Below are 13412 nucleotides of genomic sequence, written 5' to 3' on the forward strand. Positions count from 1 at the left end.
TGGGCGTCGGCCGGAGGAAGGATTCTGTAAATGAATTTATCCTTAACTACCAAGACGCTTGGCGAACTGCCGTACCCAGTTGTACACCTAGAAAGCTTGCCTGCCCCGAGGATCATTTTCATAGGATCATGGTCCAGGGGGGGGTGAGAGAGGAGGGGAGGGAGAGAGATTAGTTAGCCAAGGTGCCGGGTCGCCTTCTCATTGGCCGTGTCCGTTGCGGATAACCTCATTTAGGATATATCAAGATTGATATGGCGGAAAAGAAAACCAAGCATCGCGCGCCGCTGATAAGCAAGCTGCAAGTGATCTACCTACCTACCCTAGGTAGTCTAGGTCCTGTAGGTTACCTAGTTAACTTAAGACAAAAGTCGTGATCGCTTAAGGCGAATTTGGCTATCATGACCTTGTCGGCTTGGCCTTTGCCCATTGCATTTTATCTTGGTTGTGTGTAGCGTTACATTGACATGTATGTATATTGGTCCAACACACCGATGATGGATCCTGTGTGTTTTGTGTCTCTGCTACCGTAGTGCCTACCTATACATAATAGCGCTCTCCCATAAAATTCCCCTTATCTTGGCTGCCACCCCAAGTCAACAGGTCTGCGTTTTTGTGCCTTCGAAGTTCCTACAGTTTTCTTCATGCAAAGCTGATTTCTTCCAATGGGTGAGTTTTTACGTGTGTGTGTGTGTGTGTGTGTGCCTTGCAGGTCCTAACGCCCCCCAAGACCTGCGAGATCGACACCTAGGTGCTTAGACATCTTGGCTTGCAATAGTTCGGAGAGCTAACCATTACCGCCTACACCACCAGATACCGGCACAACTATTCCCACGCTTGCGGCTCCCGTCAGCGCCGTGCGGGCTTCTGTCGACGATGGCGCGCTCAACGAGAAGACCCAGCCAGATGTCGTAGGGACAGATGTCTTAGGGAAGGAACACAGCGTCACCAGCGATGGCCATGAGACCTTCCATGGCCTCGTCCTCCCGACGGAAGAGGAGAAGAAGACGCTAAGGCGGGTGGCTGGCAAGATGCCCGCGGCTTGCTACTATCTCTGCGCCGTCGAGTTCGCTGAGCGTGCTTCTTACTACGGATGCAATCAGGTTAGTAATTACGACGATAACCGCAGTCGAACTTCACTTTGAAGGCTTCCCCACTCCTTGTAAATTAGTAGGATAGGGATCCATCACACGGGGAAAGGAAAACGGGTTATAAAGATCTCTCGAGATAGAAGGGAACTACGTTGAAACGTGCTACGGTTGACTAACATCATTATCCATAACAGGTCTACAAGAACTTCATCCGCGCCCCTCTGCCGCCAGACGGAAACGGCACCGGCGCCACGGCCCCCGGGTCCGAGTACACCGCGGGCGCTCTCGGCAAGGGCTCCGTGGTGGCCTCGGCCATGACGGAGGCCTTCAAGTTCCTGGCCTACGCGCTGCCCATCTACTTCGGATGGCTCGCGGACACCAAGTACGGCCGCTTCAAGATGATCTGCTGGGGTGTCGGGATCTGCGGTGTCGCGCACATCATCATGATCATCTCGGCCTTGCCGCCAGTGCTGCTCTCTGGAAACGCCATCGGTCCCTTTGCCTTGTCTCTGTGGTATGTATTGGAACGCTCTTTACTCTTGTCAATGGGAATGCTAACGTTTATGTAGTATGTTGTAGCATTTTCTTTTTTTACATCGTTATTCATTATGATCTGGCCCTTCGGGCTAGTCAGAACGAAAAGGAACACATAAAAGTGTCTCAGTGCACGAGGTATCTTTCTATGAATGGCTTGCTAATCGTCTTATAGATATGCTGTCAATCGGTGCTGCTCAGTTCAAGCCGAATATCTCGCCCACCATCATCGACCAGAGCCCTCACAAGGTCGCCCACGTCATCACCGACGAGAAAGGCGAGAAGGTGATCGTCGACCCCGAAGAATCTATCAACACGATCATGTTGTGGTTCTATGCGCTGATTAACTTGGGAGCTTGCTTCGGTAAGTGTTTTGTGATATGATATGGAAATTTGTCGATCCGGCATTTTTTCATATAAGCTTCCCCCGATTCATTTTTTGAGAATGAAATGAGAAAGAAGAGAGATCTGGGTTACTTCTGGTTCTAACGCATTCAAAGGTATTCCCACCACGTACCTGGCCAAGCTCGTGGGCTACTGGGCCGCGTATCTGATTCCCACGATCCTTTACCTAATGCTTCCACCACTACTATGGTACCTAAACCCCCGCCTCGTCAAACAGCCTCCCGGAGGCTCAGATCTCGGCAACGTGTTCAAGGTCCTGGGCGACATCTTCGCGCACGGCGGAATCAAGCGCATCGGCCGCAAGGGGTTCTGGGAGGCGGGCAAGCCGAGCGTGCGCAAGGCCGCCGGCAGCACCAAGGAGTACGAGTACGATGACCAGTTCGTCAACGACGTGCGCCGCACCTTCCAGGCCTGCGGCATCTTCCTCTTCTCGCCAATCTGGCAGATCAACGACGGTGGTCTCGGCGCCGCTGCTAACGCTCTTACCGCGGGCATGGACACGAACGGTCTGCCCAACGATCTGCTCGATAACTTGAACTCCGTCTCTATCGTCTTGGGTGAGTAATGCCGTCTATGAAATCCGGTATACGTGCGCGCGCAGGTTGCTAACAGACTTATCTCATACAGTTGTACCTCTGATGAACCACGTCATCTACCCGCTCCTCCGCAAGCGCGGCATCAAATGGGGCGCCATCTCGCGCATGACCTTCGGCTTCGCGCTCGGCACCATCGGCTCCATCGGGTACCCCGTGCTGCAGTACTACGTGTACAAGACCTCCCCCTGCGGCTGGAACGCCACCACGTGCGCCGAGATCCTGCCCGAGGGCGAGACGACCGTCTCCCCGATCTCGTACTCGCTGTACGCGATCCCCGTCATCATCACCGCCATCTCCGAGATCTTCGTCAACGTCACCGCCTACGGCATCGCCTACTCGCGCGCCCCCAAGAACATGAAAGGCCTCGTCGCCTCTATCAACCTCGCCATGACCGCCGTCTCCGCCGCCATCGGCCTCGGCACCGCACCCGCCATCCGCGACCCGTACCTCATCTGGGCGTTTGCGGCGCCGACTATCATCGGCGCGGTCTCCACGGTCGTCTTCTGGTTCACGTTTAGACACCTCGACCAGGAGGAGTTCGTCCTCAACACGGACTTTGCGGACATGAAGAAGGACTCGGATCGGGAGAGTGACGAGGAACGGGTGCCGCCGCCGAAGACGATCGATGAGAAGAAGTCTTAGGTGCTGATGGATAGGAGGGTGAATGATGTGTTGGATAGGCACTTGGAGGTGCTTTGCTCATTTTGGAGACGATACCTATGAATTACCTAAGGCCATTTCAGGGGGGCAGAGAGGGGGAGGGGCATCATATCCCTAGGCTGACGATATGACGATGTTTAATTGTAGCTGAAATACAACTATAGTTTGTATGCAATTCACAACATTGCCCTGTGACTGACGAGGTAACTACCTAGGTACGAGTCTTCGATAGTATTGTTACGTGGCCGAGTAGCAGTAAAGAACGAAGTATCTAAGTTACCTACCTACGCAAGTCACATAGGAGATCAAATGAGCAGAGCTCACAATGTAATATCAAAGTATCGGAAACAAGTCGACGATTGCTGGAGCTAATAATTTTTAAGCTGGCAAAGCCATATACGAGAGATATGAGAGAACACAGACAGAGGTTAGTGGGCATATTTCACAGTTTTGGTGAACTGGAAGGGGAAATCTCAAAAGCGTAGACGGGCTGCTGGCGTTGAGTGCCACTTACATACATAGTACACTTCGTAATCTAGTGACCTAGAGTAGAAAGGACCGGAGAAGCGCTAAATACCAGGGAACGATAGTTGGCGATAGTCTTTCTACCTAAGGCTAGATACTGAGTTTGATGATCTTATCTGGAGAGGCCTCTATTGAAGAATCGAGGGTCAGCTTGGATGCCCGGTTTAAAACAGTTTTGCGATGATCTGGAGTTTGGGTGGTCTCAATGGCGCTAGAAGTAACTGGATGACGATTTCCTGATACATAACAGGTGAGGAGACCTCCCTAAAACGGTTCCAAGCGAATATGGCAGGGGGGTAGCCGGGCCAATCATTTTCAGGGATATAATGTACTATAATCGTCGATGATGCGCTTCAATGGCTGTCGTAGATCCGTTATCAAGCTTTGGGTAGGTATACCTACCTACTGTAGGTAGACAGCTTAGGCAGATAGATAGCTATGATTGCCGCCCAGGGGCGAAAAGGCCTGGCGCATGCAGCGGGCGCTACACAAATCGTTGATGGCCATCTGTGTACCAATATCCCCCCGCCCCCCATCTTATATCTTGAAGCGCAATACTGAATTTGCTTGTGTTTCGTGTGTTGGACATTTACTGGGCTGACTTCGGTAGGTAAATGTTTGGCGAAACCAAAACCAAAACCCCCAACCCAGTGAACCCACCCTTAGGTAGGTACCTAAAGTTGATATAGAGAATATTGAATGGCATTGATATTTTAGACCGTGGTCGACGAACGTACTGGTCGATTTGATGGCGTTAAGCAGCTTCGTTGACATCACACTGTCACATCCTTAGCGCGCGCGGGGGAAGCGATGCAACGACACGGCTGCAAGGGTTGATAGGGCCCTTTTTCGACTGAATGTGCCGAAGATCAGCTGAGAGAGGTTCATGCTGGCTATCTACTAATTATGTTGTAAGATTCAAATCGAACATGTACATTTCAGTGAGTATCTCGCATAGATCGAGCATTACACTACATACATGTAGTTAGCATACAGACCTAGGCCCCGGACCTTGAACTCCTACTATGTACGCATGTGCCTTAGTAGGTATTATCATGTCCGTTTTCGAATGAACTGATGTCGACTATAATTCTTGGTAATGATTAACAGCAGTCCGATGACATGGTGGCATGTTGGTAACTTGAGTGTAAGAGATAGGTATCAGATAGAAACATTGGCCAGGTGAAGATATTGTAAAATATCCAATCAACTTATGATGCCGAGGCTCTAGGTAGTTACTACTAATAGTACATAATGTAATAGTTAGTAACTTGTGACTGATGAAAATAAAAAAAAAGCAGGTGGCGGGATAAATATTATTGTGCAACATTTTGTGCAACATTCATCTTGAAATGCATCATTTCAATAAAGTTGGAACTCAAAATGTTGGACACAATTGAGGTTCCGACGCCGTGGGAAGCTACTGTGTTCCAATATAATTGATGATTGGCAGTTGCCGAACACTTAAACATGCAACTCGGGATGGCTCACCAGGCTCAGCCCCAATTGCTGCGTGTACATATGTAGTACTTGCAGACGGATGTACTGTACGAAGTACATAAACGGGTCCAACGGGTCAAACGGGTGAAGGTGGGATTAAACATTGAATTTATTAGTGGTTTTAGTGGTCCAGAACTTGGAAACTGCCCCCCAAAAGTCTCCAAAAGCCCCCAAAGACCAACGCTAACTCTGCACGCTATTACGCTGTACATGGATGGATACATTGAAATGCTTGAATAGCATAATCAATGTCGCTACGTACCTGAATATTTCGTAATTGCCCACATGTTTTGCTTTGCGCTTGTACGAAGTATGTACTACATGTACATACCTAGGTACAATTGTCGTCCGGGAGATCAATTAACTACCTAGTACATAGTTTTCTTTGCTTTTTGCTTGTTCTTGTTAATAACATTAACAGTTAACTAGTTCCAATTGTTAGTTGTAAAGACTTCACAGACCCAAGACCCAAGACCCAAGACTAGGCGAAAAGATTCTTTTACACACGTCAGCGTCAATGTTGCTCGTTTGTTCCTTCAACAAAAATCGTAAACAATGAACATTGAACAATACCCTCTATCAAATTTAATACCAACATCACGTTGAATAGTTGAACATTTGAACCTCGGGAAAGATATCTTCAACTCAGTCAGAGAACCGAAGCCCTCCACTTGCTTGACAAGAAGCCCTTGTTACTTATATTATCCGTTTCATAAACCAGCCCAGCTACCTATACTACATGCAGGCCGGCCTAATAATTCGGACTACATACCTAGTACATACCTGCTATCTAACCTAGCGACCAACTACCCAGTACTCCTAGCCTCTTGCTCCCACAACTATCGTCTCATATTGAACACCCCCTACTACAGACAGACAGACTACATACTACCTACATACTACTCTACCGACCTATCTACTTCCTACCTAGGTATTCTTGACGTGACCACACACGTTTCCAACTAGGTTCACATTTGTCCTGCTGTGCCTTTGCTAACGACTTTGGAATTCTTTGGTTACCTCTTACCTTGCTAGCTTGCTGTTTTTTTTTTCTTCTTCCTTTTTAGTTTCTATCGATGAACTGGATATTCATCGTTAACTTTTGACTTTGTCCTTGAGCTTGGACTTCCTAATTACCGTACTTGCATAGAACTCGGTCCCCCGTCGAGCCACGCCCATGTCTTGGTACCTAAGACCTTTACCTACCTACTAAATCCTATAATCCCGTAACCAGTACGAAATAGAGGTTTCTCTTAAAATCCGAATTCTTGGAGAGAGTATTGTATTGATCTACTACTCTTCTCATGTCTGAAGAGTTCGCGCTTCACGAACTTTGTGACCTACCATCCCAATTCAACTATACCGCCCTCTTCGACCGTTCCCTTGCGCTCCGGCAGTAGACAGGCAGTCAAATTGTTGAATCCGAATACAAATTTACACGGCGACTCGTCGCCAATCCCGCGGCATCATCATGGATCAAACGGGCCAGATCCTCGCTACGGCCAACCAGATATATGCCAGGGCAAACGAAACCAGTACCGACCCTACTACACAAACTCGACCACCTACGTACAAGGCTATTGGTATATCATTGGCCATCGCATCTGGCTGCTTCATCGGAGTATCTTTTGTGATGAAGAAGGTCGGGTTACTCAAAGCCAACGAGAAATATAACGAAGTCGCTGGTGAGGGTTATGGCTATCTCAAGAACGCCTTTTGGTGGGGTGGCATGACCTTGATGATCATCGGCGAGATCTGCAACTTTGCTGCGTACGCTTTTACCGATGCCATCCTAGTTACGTCTCTGGGCGCCCTATCCGTCGTTATCACCGCCGTTCTGTCGGCCATCTTCTTAAAGGAAAGGCTGAGCATGGTAGGCCAGGTTGCTTGCTTTCTTTGTATAGTCGGATCCGTCATTATCGTCTTGAACGCCCCAGAAGAATCGTCTGTGGCCAACATACAGGAGCTACAAAAATTCGTCGTTACGCCGGGTTTTCTGTCTTATACCGGCGTCATCATCATCGGTGCCCTTTTTATAGTATTCTGGGTCGGGCCACGATACGGACAGAAAAACATGTTTCCTTACATCTCAGTTTGTAGCTGGATTGGGGGATTGAGTGTCGTCGCTACCCAGGGTTTGGGCGCTGCTATTGTCGCGCAGGCCGGTGGTACTCCCCAGTTCAACCAATGGTTCCTATATGTTGTTCTCGTCTTCGTGATAGGGACTCTGTTAACGGAAATCATATTTTTGAATGTAAGTCAGCCGTATGGAGGCTTAAACTAGGCGTACATGTAGGTACTAACCCTTCTTTTAGAAAGCGCTCAATATATTCAATGCGGCCATGGTCACCCCGACATATTATGTATACTTTACCAGCACGACCATCATCACCTCAGCGGTTCTTTTTCAGGGATTTAAGGGCACAGCAATGCAAATTGTCACGGTAGTCATGGGATTTCTTACTATTTGCGCAGGCGTTGTTCTACTCCAATTATCGAAGTCGGCTAAAGATGTTCCGGATACGGCTGTGTTTACTGGAGACTTGGACCAGATACATACGATCGCCGAACAGGAGCAGCCAGAAACGGAACCCAAGGCCGATGCTATTCGTGGAGCCGCCGCGATCGTTCGACGAATCTCGTTTACGCGGCAGAAGATGGAAGAACAGGAATTCCGGCGACTTCGTGAAGAGAAAGAAATGGAACGTCTTGCGACAGTTAGTGAAGATGGCTCTCAGGTATACGAGTGGGATGGATTAAGGCGGAGAAGGACTACTACTATCAGCAGTCACAGAAGCCGTAACATAGCGACCCCGAGCCCAGTCAACACTCCGGCCGCGCATTTACCCCTAGGCAGATCAAGATTCCCGACGGAAGATGAATTGGCCGAGGAACGCAATCGTCAGATGTCCCCTAGTATGTTGTCAAGTATCGCAGGCACCATTCGAACTCGGGCCAGGAGTGTTCTACTTCCAGGGCATCCGGATTTTCGTTCATCGGACCATGTCCCCCAGGTTCAGAGCCCAATGCATCCGATGCAATTGACTGACATTGCGGTTCCAGGCCAGAAGTACGGAAACGAACCCGGAATATACGGTGCCAGTGCAGATCATGTTTACGGACTCCCGGATGCCCTACGGAAGACGGAATATGTTGGCGCCGGGAGCATAGCATCTGGTAGTACCGGACGACGTATCCAATTCGCGGAAACACTGAAGCCAAGCGCTAGCATCGAATCTCTGGCGCCGCCAATACCGCCACCTCACGCGGAGGCACCCTCAGCACGTCGGCAATTCTCGTTCCAAAATGTGTTCCGTCGGCACCAAGCTGACAGTGGACAGGAACCAGCACTACCGATGTCGAGGGATCTACCGCCGTCACGCCATGGTCTGGGCTCACGCGGTTATTCGGACCGTCAGGCACGGACAAAGAATGCGACTGAAGAGGAACGACTAGGTCTCGTTAAAGGTGATTCGAAGTCTACGCCAGCACTACCGCAATACAACGACGTCAACATCGACGACGATAGCGACGAAAGCGACGATGATACATATGTGGATGATAAGAGAGCAGCCCGATACGGAAGGGGTATCACGAACAGTCCACTTGGTAGGGAGAGGGACGACAAAGAGGCCGAACTCGACGATTATGAATCGGGCCAAAGAGGTTGGAACGAGAGTCGTCGTGAAAGTAGAGAGGTCGCGCCCCGAAGTTTACCACCGCTGCCACCGCTGCCACCGCTGCCACCGGGACCACCAGGGCCACCAGGATCAACGGGACCACCGAGACCAACAGGACCGCCGGGACCACCGGGACGACAGAATCCACCTCGTGGCGGTGACGGGGCTTTTATCTAAGGGCCAGACAGACAGAAGGATAGAAAGACAGAACGACAGAAATGTCCATGAGATGAGACATGAGCGACACGCATCTTCCTTTATTCATCATGAAATGATTACTTGCATTCCTTGTTGGTGGTCTCGGTCGGTTGTACGAATACTCGAGTCACGGCGCTTATCATAAGTTGGCTAGAGTCAGGAAAGAGATACAAAAGTCGTGGTACGGCAGGCTGCATTGGGTGACGGCTATGGATAGACACGAGCTTCCGTCACTAGGAGTTGGATACTTTTCGCTTTAGGAAAGGAGTGTATTATATGTTATAGGTCATACACAGTACCTACCTCGGTCGGTAGGTAGGTAGATAAGGGGTGCGTAAGAGAAGAGTGTTTGTATACGAGACTTTGATATCTGCCTGTCGCGGGCATTGAATGAAACTATTCATAGGTATCCATGGATTACGACAGTTGTATACATCATCATCAAGCTCACCTCACCGTGAATATTCTGGTCCATGCTCAGCCTTATCTACTATTAGTTATACAATTACGTTGCTTAATGGATGCGATATGTGTGATTACGAGTCTTTGCTTATTTATACTTGAGTACCATGGTAGATGATATTTCGTCTCAAAAGTCCACCTCACACCTCACAGTTTGGAGTATACAGTTTGCTATACAGTCTTGCAGTTTATATGGATAGATAGCTAATAAAAGTGGTTTATACCTTACCTAAACCCACTTATTACTGTGTATGTAGGTATGCTGCGATGTTGTTGCTATACGGTGACGCAGCCTGCAGCAGCTGAGGACCCTCCGTTCTAAAATTAAGATATACGCAACCTGGGTCATTCAGGTACACGATGTGCCCAATGATGTAGGTAGTGCAGGGGGGGATAGTGTCGGTGTTGGATTTCTCAACGATTGTACATCGCATTCTCCCCTATTCCCCACCGTATACGTCAGGTTTGTTAAAGGTAGATCGGGGAGTCGTCATGATATTGGGGGGGTTTTGGGGGGAGTCTTTTTTTTTTTTTTTTTTTTTTTCGAACAGACGGTGGAGGTTTTATTTTTTAAGGGTTGAGGTTTTGTCGGACTAGTCAGTACGTAGGCAGGTTTTTTTGGCAGGTTGGTTTGGTTTTGGTTTGGTTCGCTGGTTGGTTACCCAGCAGTCTGGTACCGAAATAGGCAGGAGAATGAGAATGTCAAAGAGGCGTAGAATGTAAGGTACCTAGTTAACCAGGAGGTAGGCAACTACACTAGTGTAGATACCTACCTACCGACATAACCTCAGGTATACCATTGAAGTCTGTGAGTAAGAAAGGGAGAGGGAAGAAGAAAAAAAAACGAAAGCTTGAGGAGTCGTACTTACAGACTCTTTTAAATCTGCAACTGCCAACTGATAACGAATCAACTAACATGCATACCTATGCTAACTTCGTATTCTCTTCAGCAAACAAATCTCTTTTTGTCTTATTAGAATGTGACCTCTTGTAACCCTTGTAACCACTGACAAACTACGGCATAGTACTAAGCTGCCAAGCAGATACTACATACATACACAGTAGCCAGAGTAGTTAACTACCCTATTAGTTACCCTTCCCACTTCTTGGCTCTTCAGGGGCTATTTAGTCCGGGGCTTGGTTCTGCGCGGTTCTGGCGTACCACAGCCCCATGTGCCCATCCATTCCATGGGCAAGCAAAGCTGACAGCCCTCACACCCCTTGGCGATATTTGAGAGAGCGGAGGTCCACCTTAAGACTGTTCCTGGGCCAGTGGGAAAAATATGGCGAGCTTCCGTCCCGTCTTCCCAACCCAGTGGTACTTGCATTCCGGTCCGTTTAAATTTGAACTGCACATGTGCATTGCCATGTTGGCGAACGGACCATCCTTCTTGCGAGTAAAAGAAAAGGAAGAGAAGGAGAAGGAAAAAGAAAAGGAAGAGGAAGAGTAAAAGGAAGAAGAAGAAGAAGAAGAAAAGAAAGAAAGAAAAGGCATCATCACCGCTTTCGCAACAATTTAACAAGTGACGTTGGTTCTTCATGAAAAGCCCAGTTTCGCGCTTCCTGTCCTTGTTCGGACGGTCCAGCTAAACCGCACCGCACTAATACTAATACCCGCCGCTACCGTTCGCTCGCTCGTCGTCGTTATTGTCTATGGGAGAACTACAGGAATCAGATCAGTCGACGTACGCTAAATCGGCACGGGACGAGGAGGAAGAAACCATTGGCTACTATCAACCTTCACATCATCTGCAGCCACCTAAAGAAACAATCATCATGGGGGTGCACCAGGACCGGTGGTATCACTACGTGAACATGGGCTTGCTACGACGGAAGTTCGACCTCAAGCGGACGGTCGTCATCGTCACAGCCGTCCTCACCTTTCTCATGCTCGCCTTCGAGATCACGCATCACGAATTATACAGTCTCGTCCCCTTCCGGTCCATCAGCGTCCCGGGACAATGCACGACCTGGCCCGTCGGCCACGACGGGCGGTACACGCCCGAGACCGTCATGGCGGCTCAGAGCAATGAGACCTCCTCCACGACCTCCTCCGCGCCGCGACTCGACAGCCTGGCGCCGCCGGGCGGGTGGAAGAAGCCCGAGGGGATCAAGGTCGTGGCCCTCATCTTCTACGGCCGCAAGCGCACCGTCGACTTCCTGGACTGCTACATCCAGCAGAACCTCGTCTCCAACGGCGGCTACCTCGACGAGGTCCGCTTCATGGTCCACACCAGCAACAAGGAGGACCTCGACTACCTGCAGGACCTCGTGGCGAAGAGCGAGGGCTACTACCACGTCGTGGACACGGGCGAGTGCGAGGGCATGAATTTCAGTTGTATTTGGGATTCGGTGGTCGAGGATGATACGATATATGTGAAGATTGACGATGATATAGTAAGTTACTTGGTGATTCGAAACCCGTGGAATACGAAGGAAATGGGGTGGAAACCAAAAAATAAAATAAAAAAATAGCTAACACATGCTCTCTAGATTTTCATACATCCAGATGCGATCCCTCAGCTCGTGCACACACGGATCGCCACCCCCCACGCCTACGCCGTGTCCGCCAACCTGGTCAACAGCCCGCTGACAGGGTACGAGCACTTCCACTACGGCGCCATCCACCCCTTCCTGCCCGACCCGCGGGCCAAGCCCTCTCACCCGGCGGCCGAGTCCTGGCGGCCCTCGGAAAGGGGCTACTTCCCGAACTCGAGCATGCCGACCTTCAACGTCAGCTCGCTGAGCGACGCCGAGGTGGAGGAGCTCGTGTACCCGAAGCGGCCGTACTTCGGGCACCCGTTCCTGCTGCTGTCGGACAACCCGTTCGACCTGATGAAGTCGCCGATGGGGCTGAACCACATCCGCGGCGCCAAGGTCGGCGTCGAGACCGCGTACCGGGTCGCGTGGGAGTCGTGGGCCGTCGCCGCGCAGCAGCAGTACTCGCTGCTCAAGAACCTCGAGGAGAACGCCGTGGCGCGCTACTTCTTCGGCTCGCCCCAGAGCTTCCCCACCACCACCACCACTGCCCCGAACGGGACGAACCAGTCGACGGCGGTGCCGGAGCGCTTCAGGCACCACGCGCTCAACGCCGGCGGCCCCGGCGGCGAGCAGCTCTACAACACGCAGTACCGGCGGTACAACCTGAACTTCATCGCGGTGTGGGGGTCCGACATCGCGGCCGCGCTGCCCATCGCCGGCGACGACGAGCAGGACATCACCGTCGACATCCCCCTGCGCACGCACCGCCCCTTCCTGATCGACACCCGCGCCGTCGTCGGCCACCTGAGCTTCTTCCCCCAGCACGAGGGCGTGCGCGAGACGGATCTGCTGGACAGGTGGCGCGCGTTCGCGAACGAGATGATTTGCGCGCCGGGTAATCGGAAGAGCCCGTTTGATAAGCGGTGTCCGGGGTTTTAAGAGTAAGTCGGGGAGGTGGAGATATGTAGGTAGGTAGGTAGGTAGGTATAATAATAGGTATACCTGTGTATTGGAGGGAGGGCATGGAAAGGGAAGGGAGGGGGGGAGGGGGAGATGGGGGGGTTAATGGAGACGCGTAACGAAATGATTTAGATCTGGTTTTTTTTTTGATTACACTTAATAGATATAATATGCATTGCCACGGGTGTTTTATCTATTTATCTATTTTATTATATATTTATTATCATCTGTACCTAATGGAAGGATCTTGGGGGTTCCTTGAAAGCTACATGGTACGGTCTGCGTAGGTACCTACGTAGAAATGCGCATGTTATGAACTGCAT

General features: G+C 50.3%; 3 protein-coding genes across 3 annotated transcripts; all 3 read left to right on the forward strand.

The window, feature by feature from the left end:
- Positions 1-376: 376 nt before the first annotated feature.
- GGS25DRAFT_494413 (uncharacterized protein) lies at positions 377-3505 on the forward strand. The gene is made up of 6 exons (XM_049261355.1): positions 377-666; positions 811-1100; positions 1283-1601; positions 1798-1986; positions 2123-2584; positions 2655-3505. The coding sequence occupies exons 1-6, from the start codon at positions 663-665 to the stop codon at positions 3263-3265; spliced, it is 1875 nt and encodes a 624-aa protein (XP_049115520.1). The 5' UTR covers positions 377-662; the 3' UTR covers positions 3266-3505.
- Positions 3506-6779: 3274 nt separating this feature from the next.
- On the forward strand, positions 6780-9165 carry GGS25DRAFT_522638 (DUF803-domain-containing protein; the record flags this gene model as incomplete). Its single annotated transcript, XM_049264277.1, has 2 exons — positions 6780-7562; positions 7624-9165. The coding sequence occupies 2 exons, from the start codon at positions 6780-6782 to the stop codon at positions 9163-9165; spliced, it is 2325 nt and encodes a 774-aa protein (XP_049115521.1).
- A 1981-nt stretch (positions 9166-11146) lies between these two features.
- GGS25DRAFT_319974 (uncharacterized protein) lies at positions 11147-13165 on the forward strand. The gene is made up of 2 exons (XM_049257808.1): positions 11147-12045; positions 12142-13165. The coding sequence occupies exons 1-2, from the start codon at positions 11302-11304 to the stop codon at positions 13066-13068; spliced, it is 1671 nt and encodes a 556-aa protein (XP_049115522.1). The 5' UTR covers positions 11147-11301; the 3' UTR covers positions 13069-13165.
- The last annotated feature ends 247 nt before the right edge of the window (positions 13166-13412 follow it).

This window comes from Hypoxylon fragiforme, assembly GCF_022984875.1.
Source record: "Hypoxylon fragiforme strain CBS 206.31 chromosome Unknown GGS25scaffold_6, whole genome shotgun sequence".
Lineage (NCBI taxonomy): Eukaryota > Fungi > Ascomycota > Sordariomycetes > Xylariales > Hypoxylaceae > Hypoxylon > Hypoxylon fragiforme.

Excerpts from the sequence above, each read along its gene's own strand:
- GGS25DRAFT_494413 (XM_049261355.1), top strand. Across the intron at positions 1,101-1,282 it reads CTTACTACGGATGCAATCAG|GTCTACAAGAACTTCATCCG; the intron begins GTTAGTAATTAC and ends TATCCATAACAG. Across the intron at positions 1,602-1,797 it reads TCCCTTTGCCTTGTCTCTGT|ATATGCTGTCAATCGGTGCT; the intron begins GGTATGTATTGG and ends ATCGTCTTATAG.
- GGS25DRAFT_319974 (XM_049257808.1), top strand. The coding sequence starts at position 11,302 with ATGGGAGAACTACAGGAATCAGATCAGTCGACGTACGCTAAATCGGCA. Across the intron at positions 12,046-12,141 it reads TGAAGATTGACGATGATATA|ATTTTCATACATCCAGATGC; the intron begins GTAAGTTACTTG and ends CATGCTCTCTAG.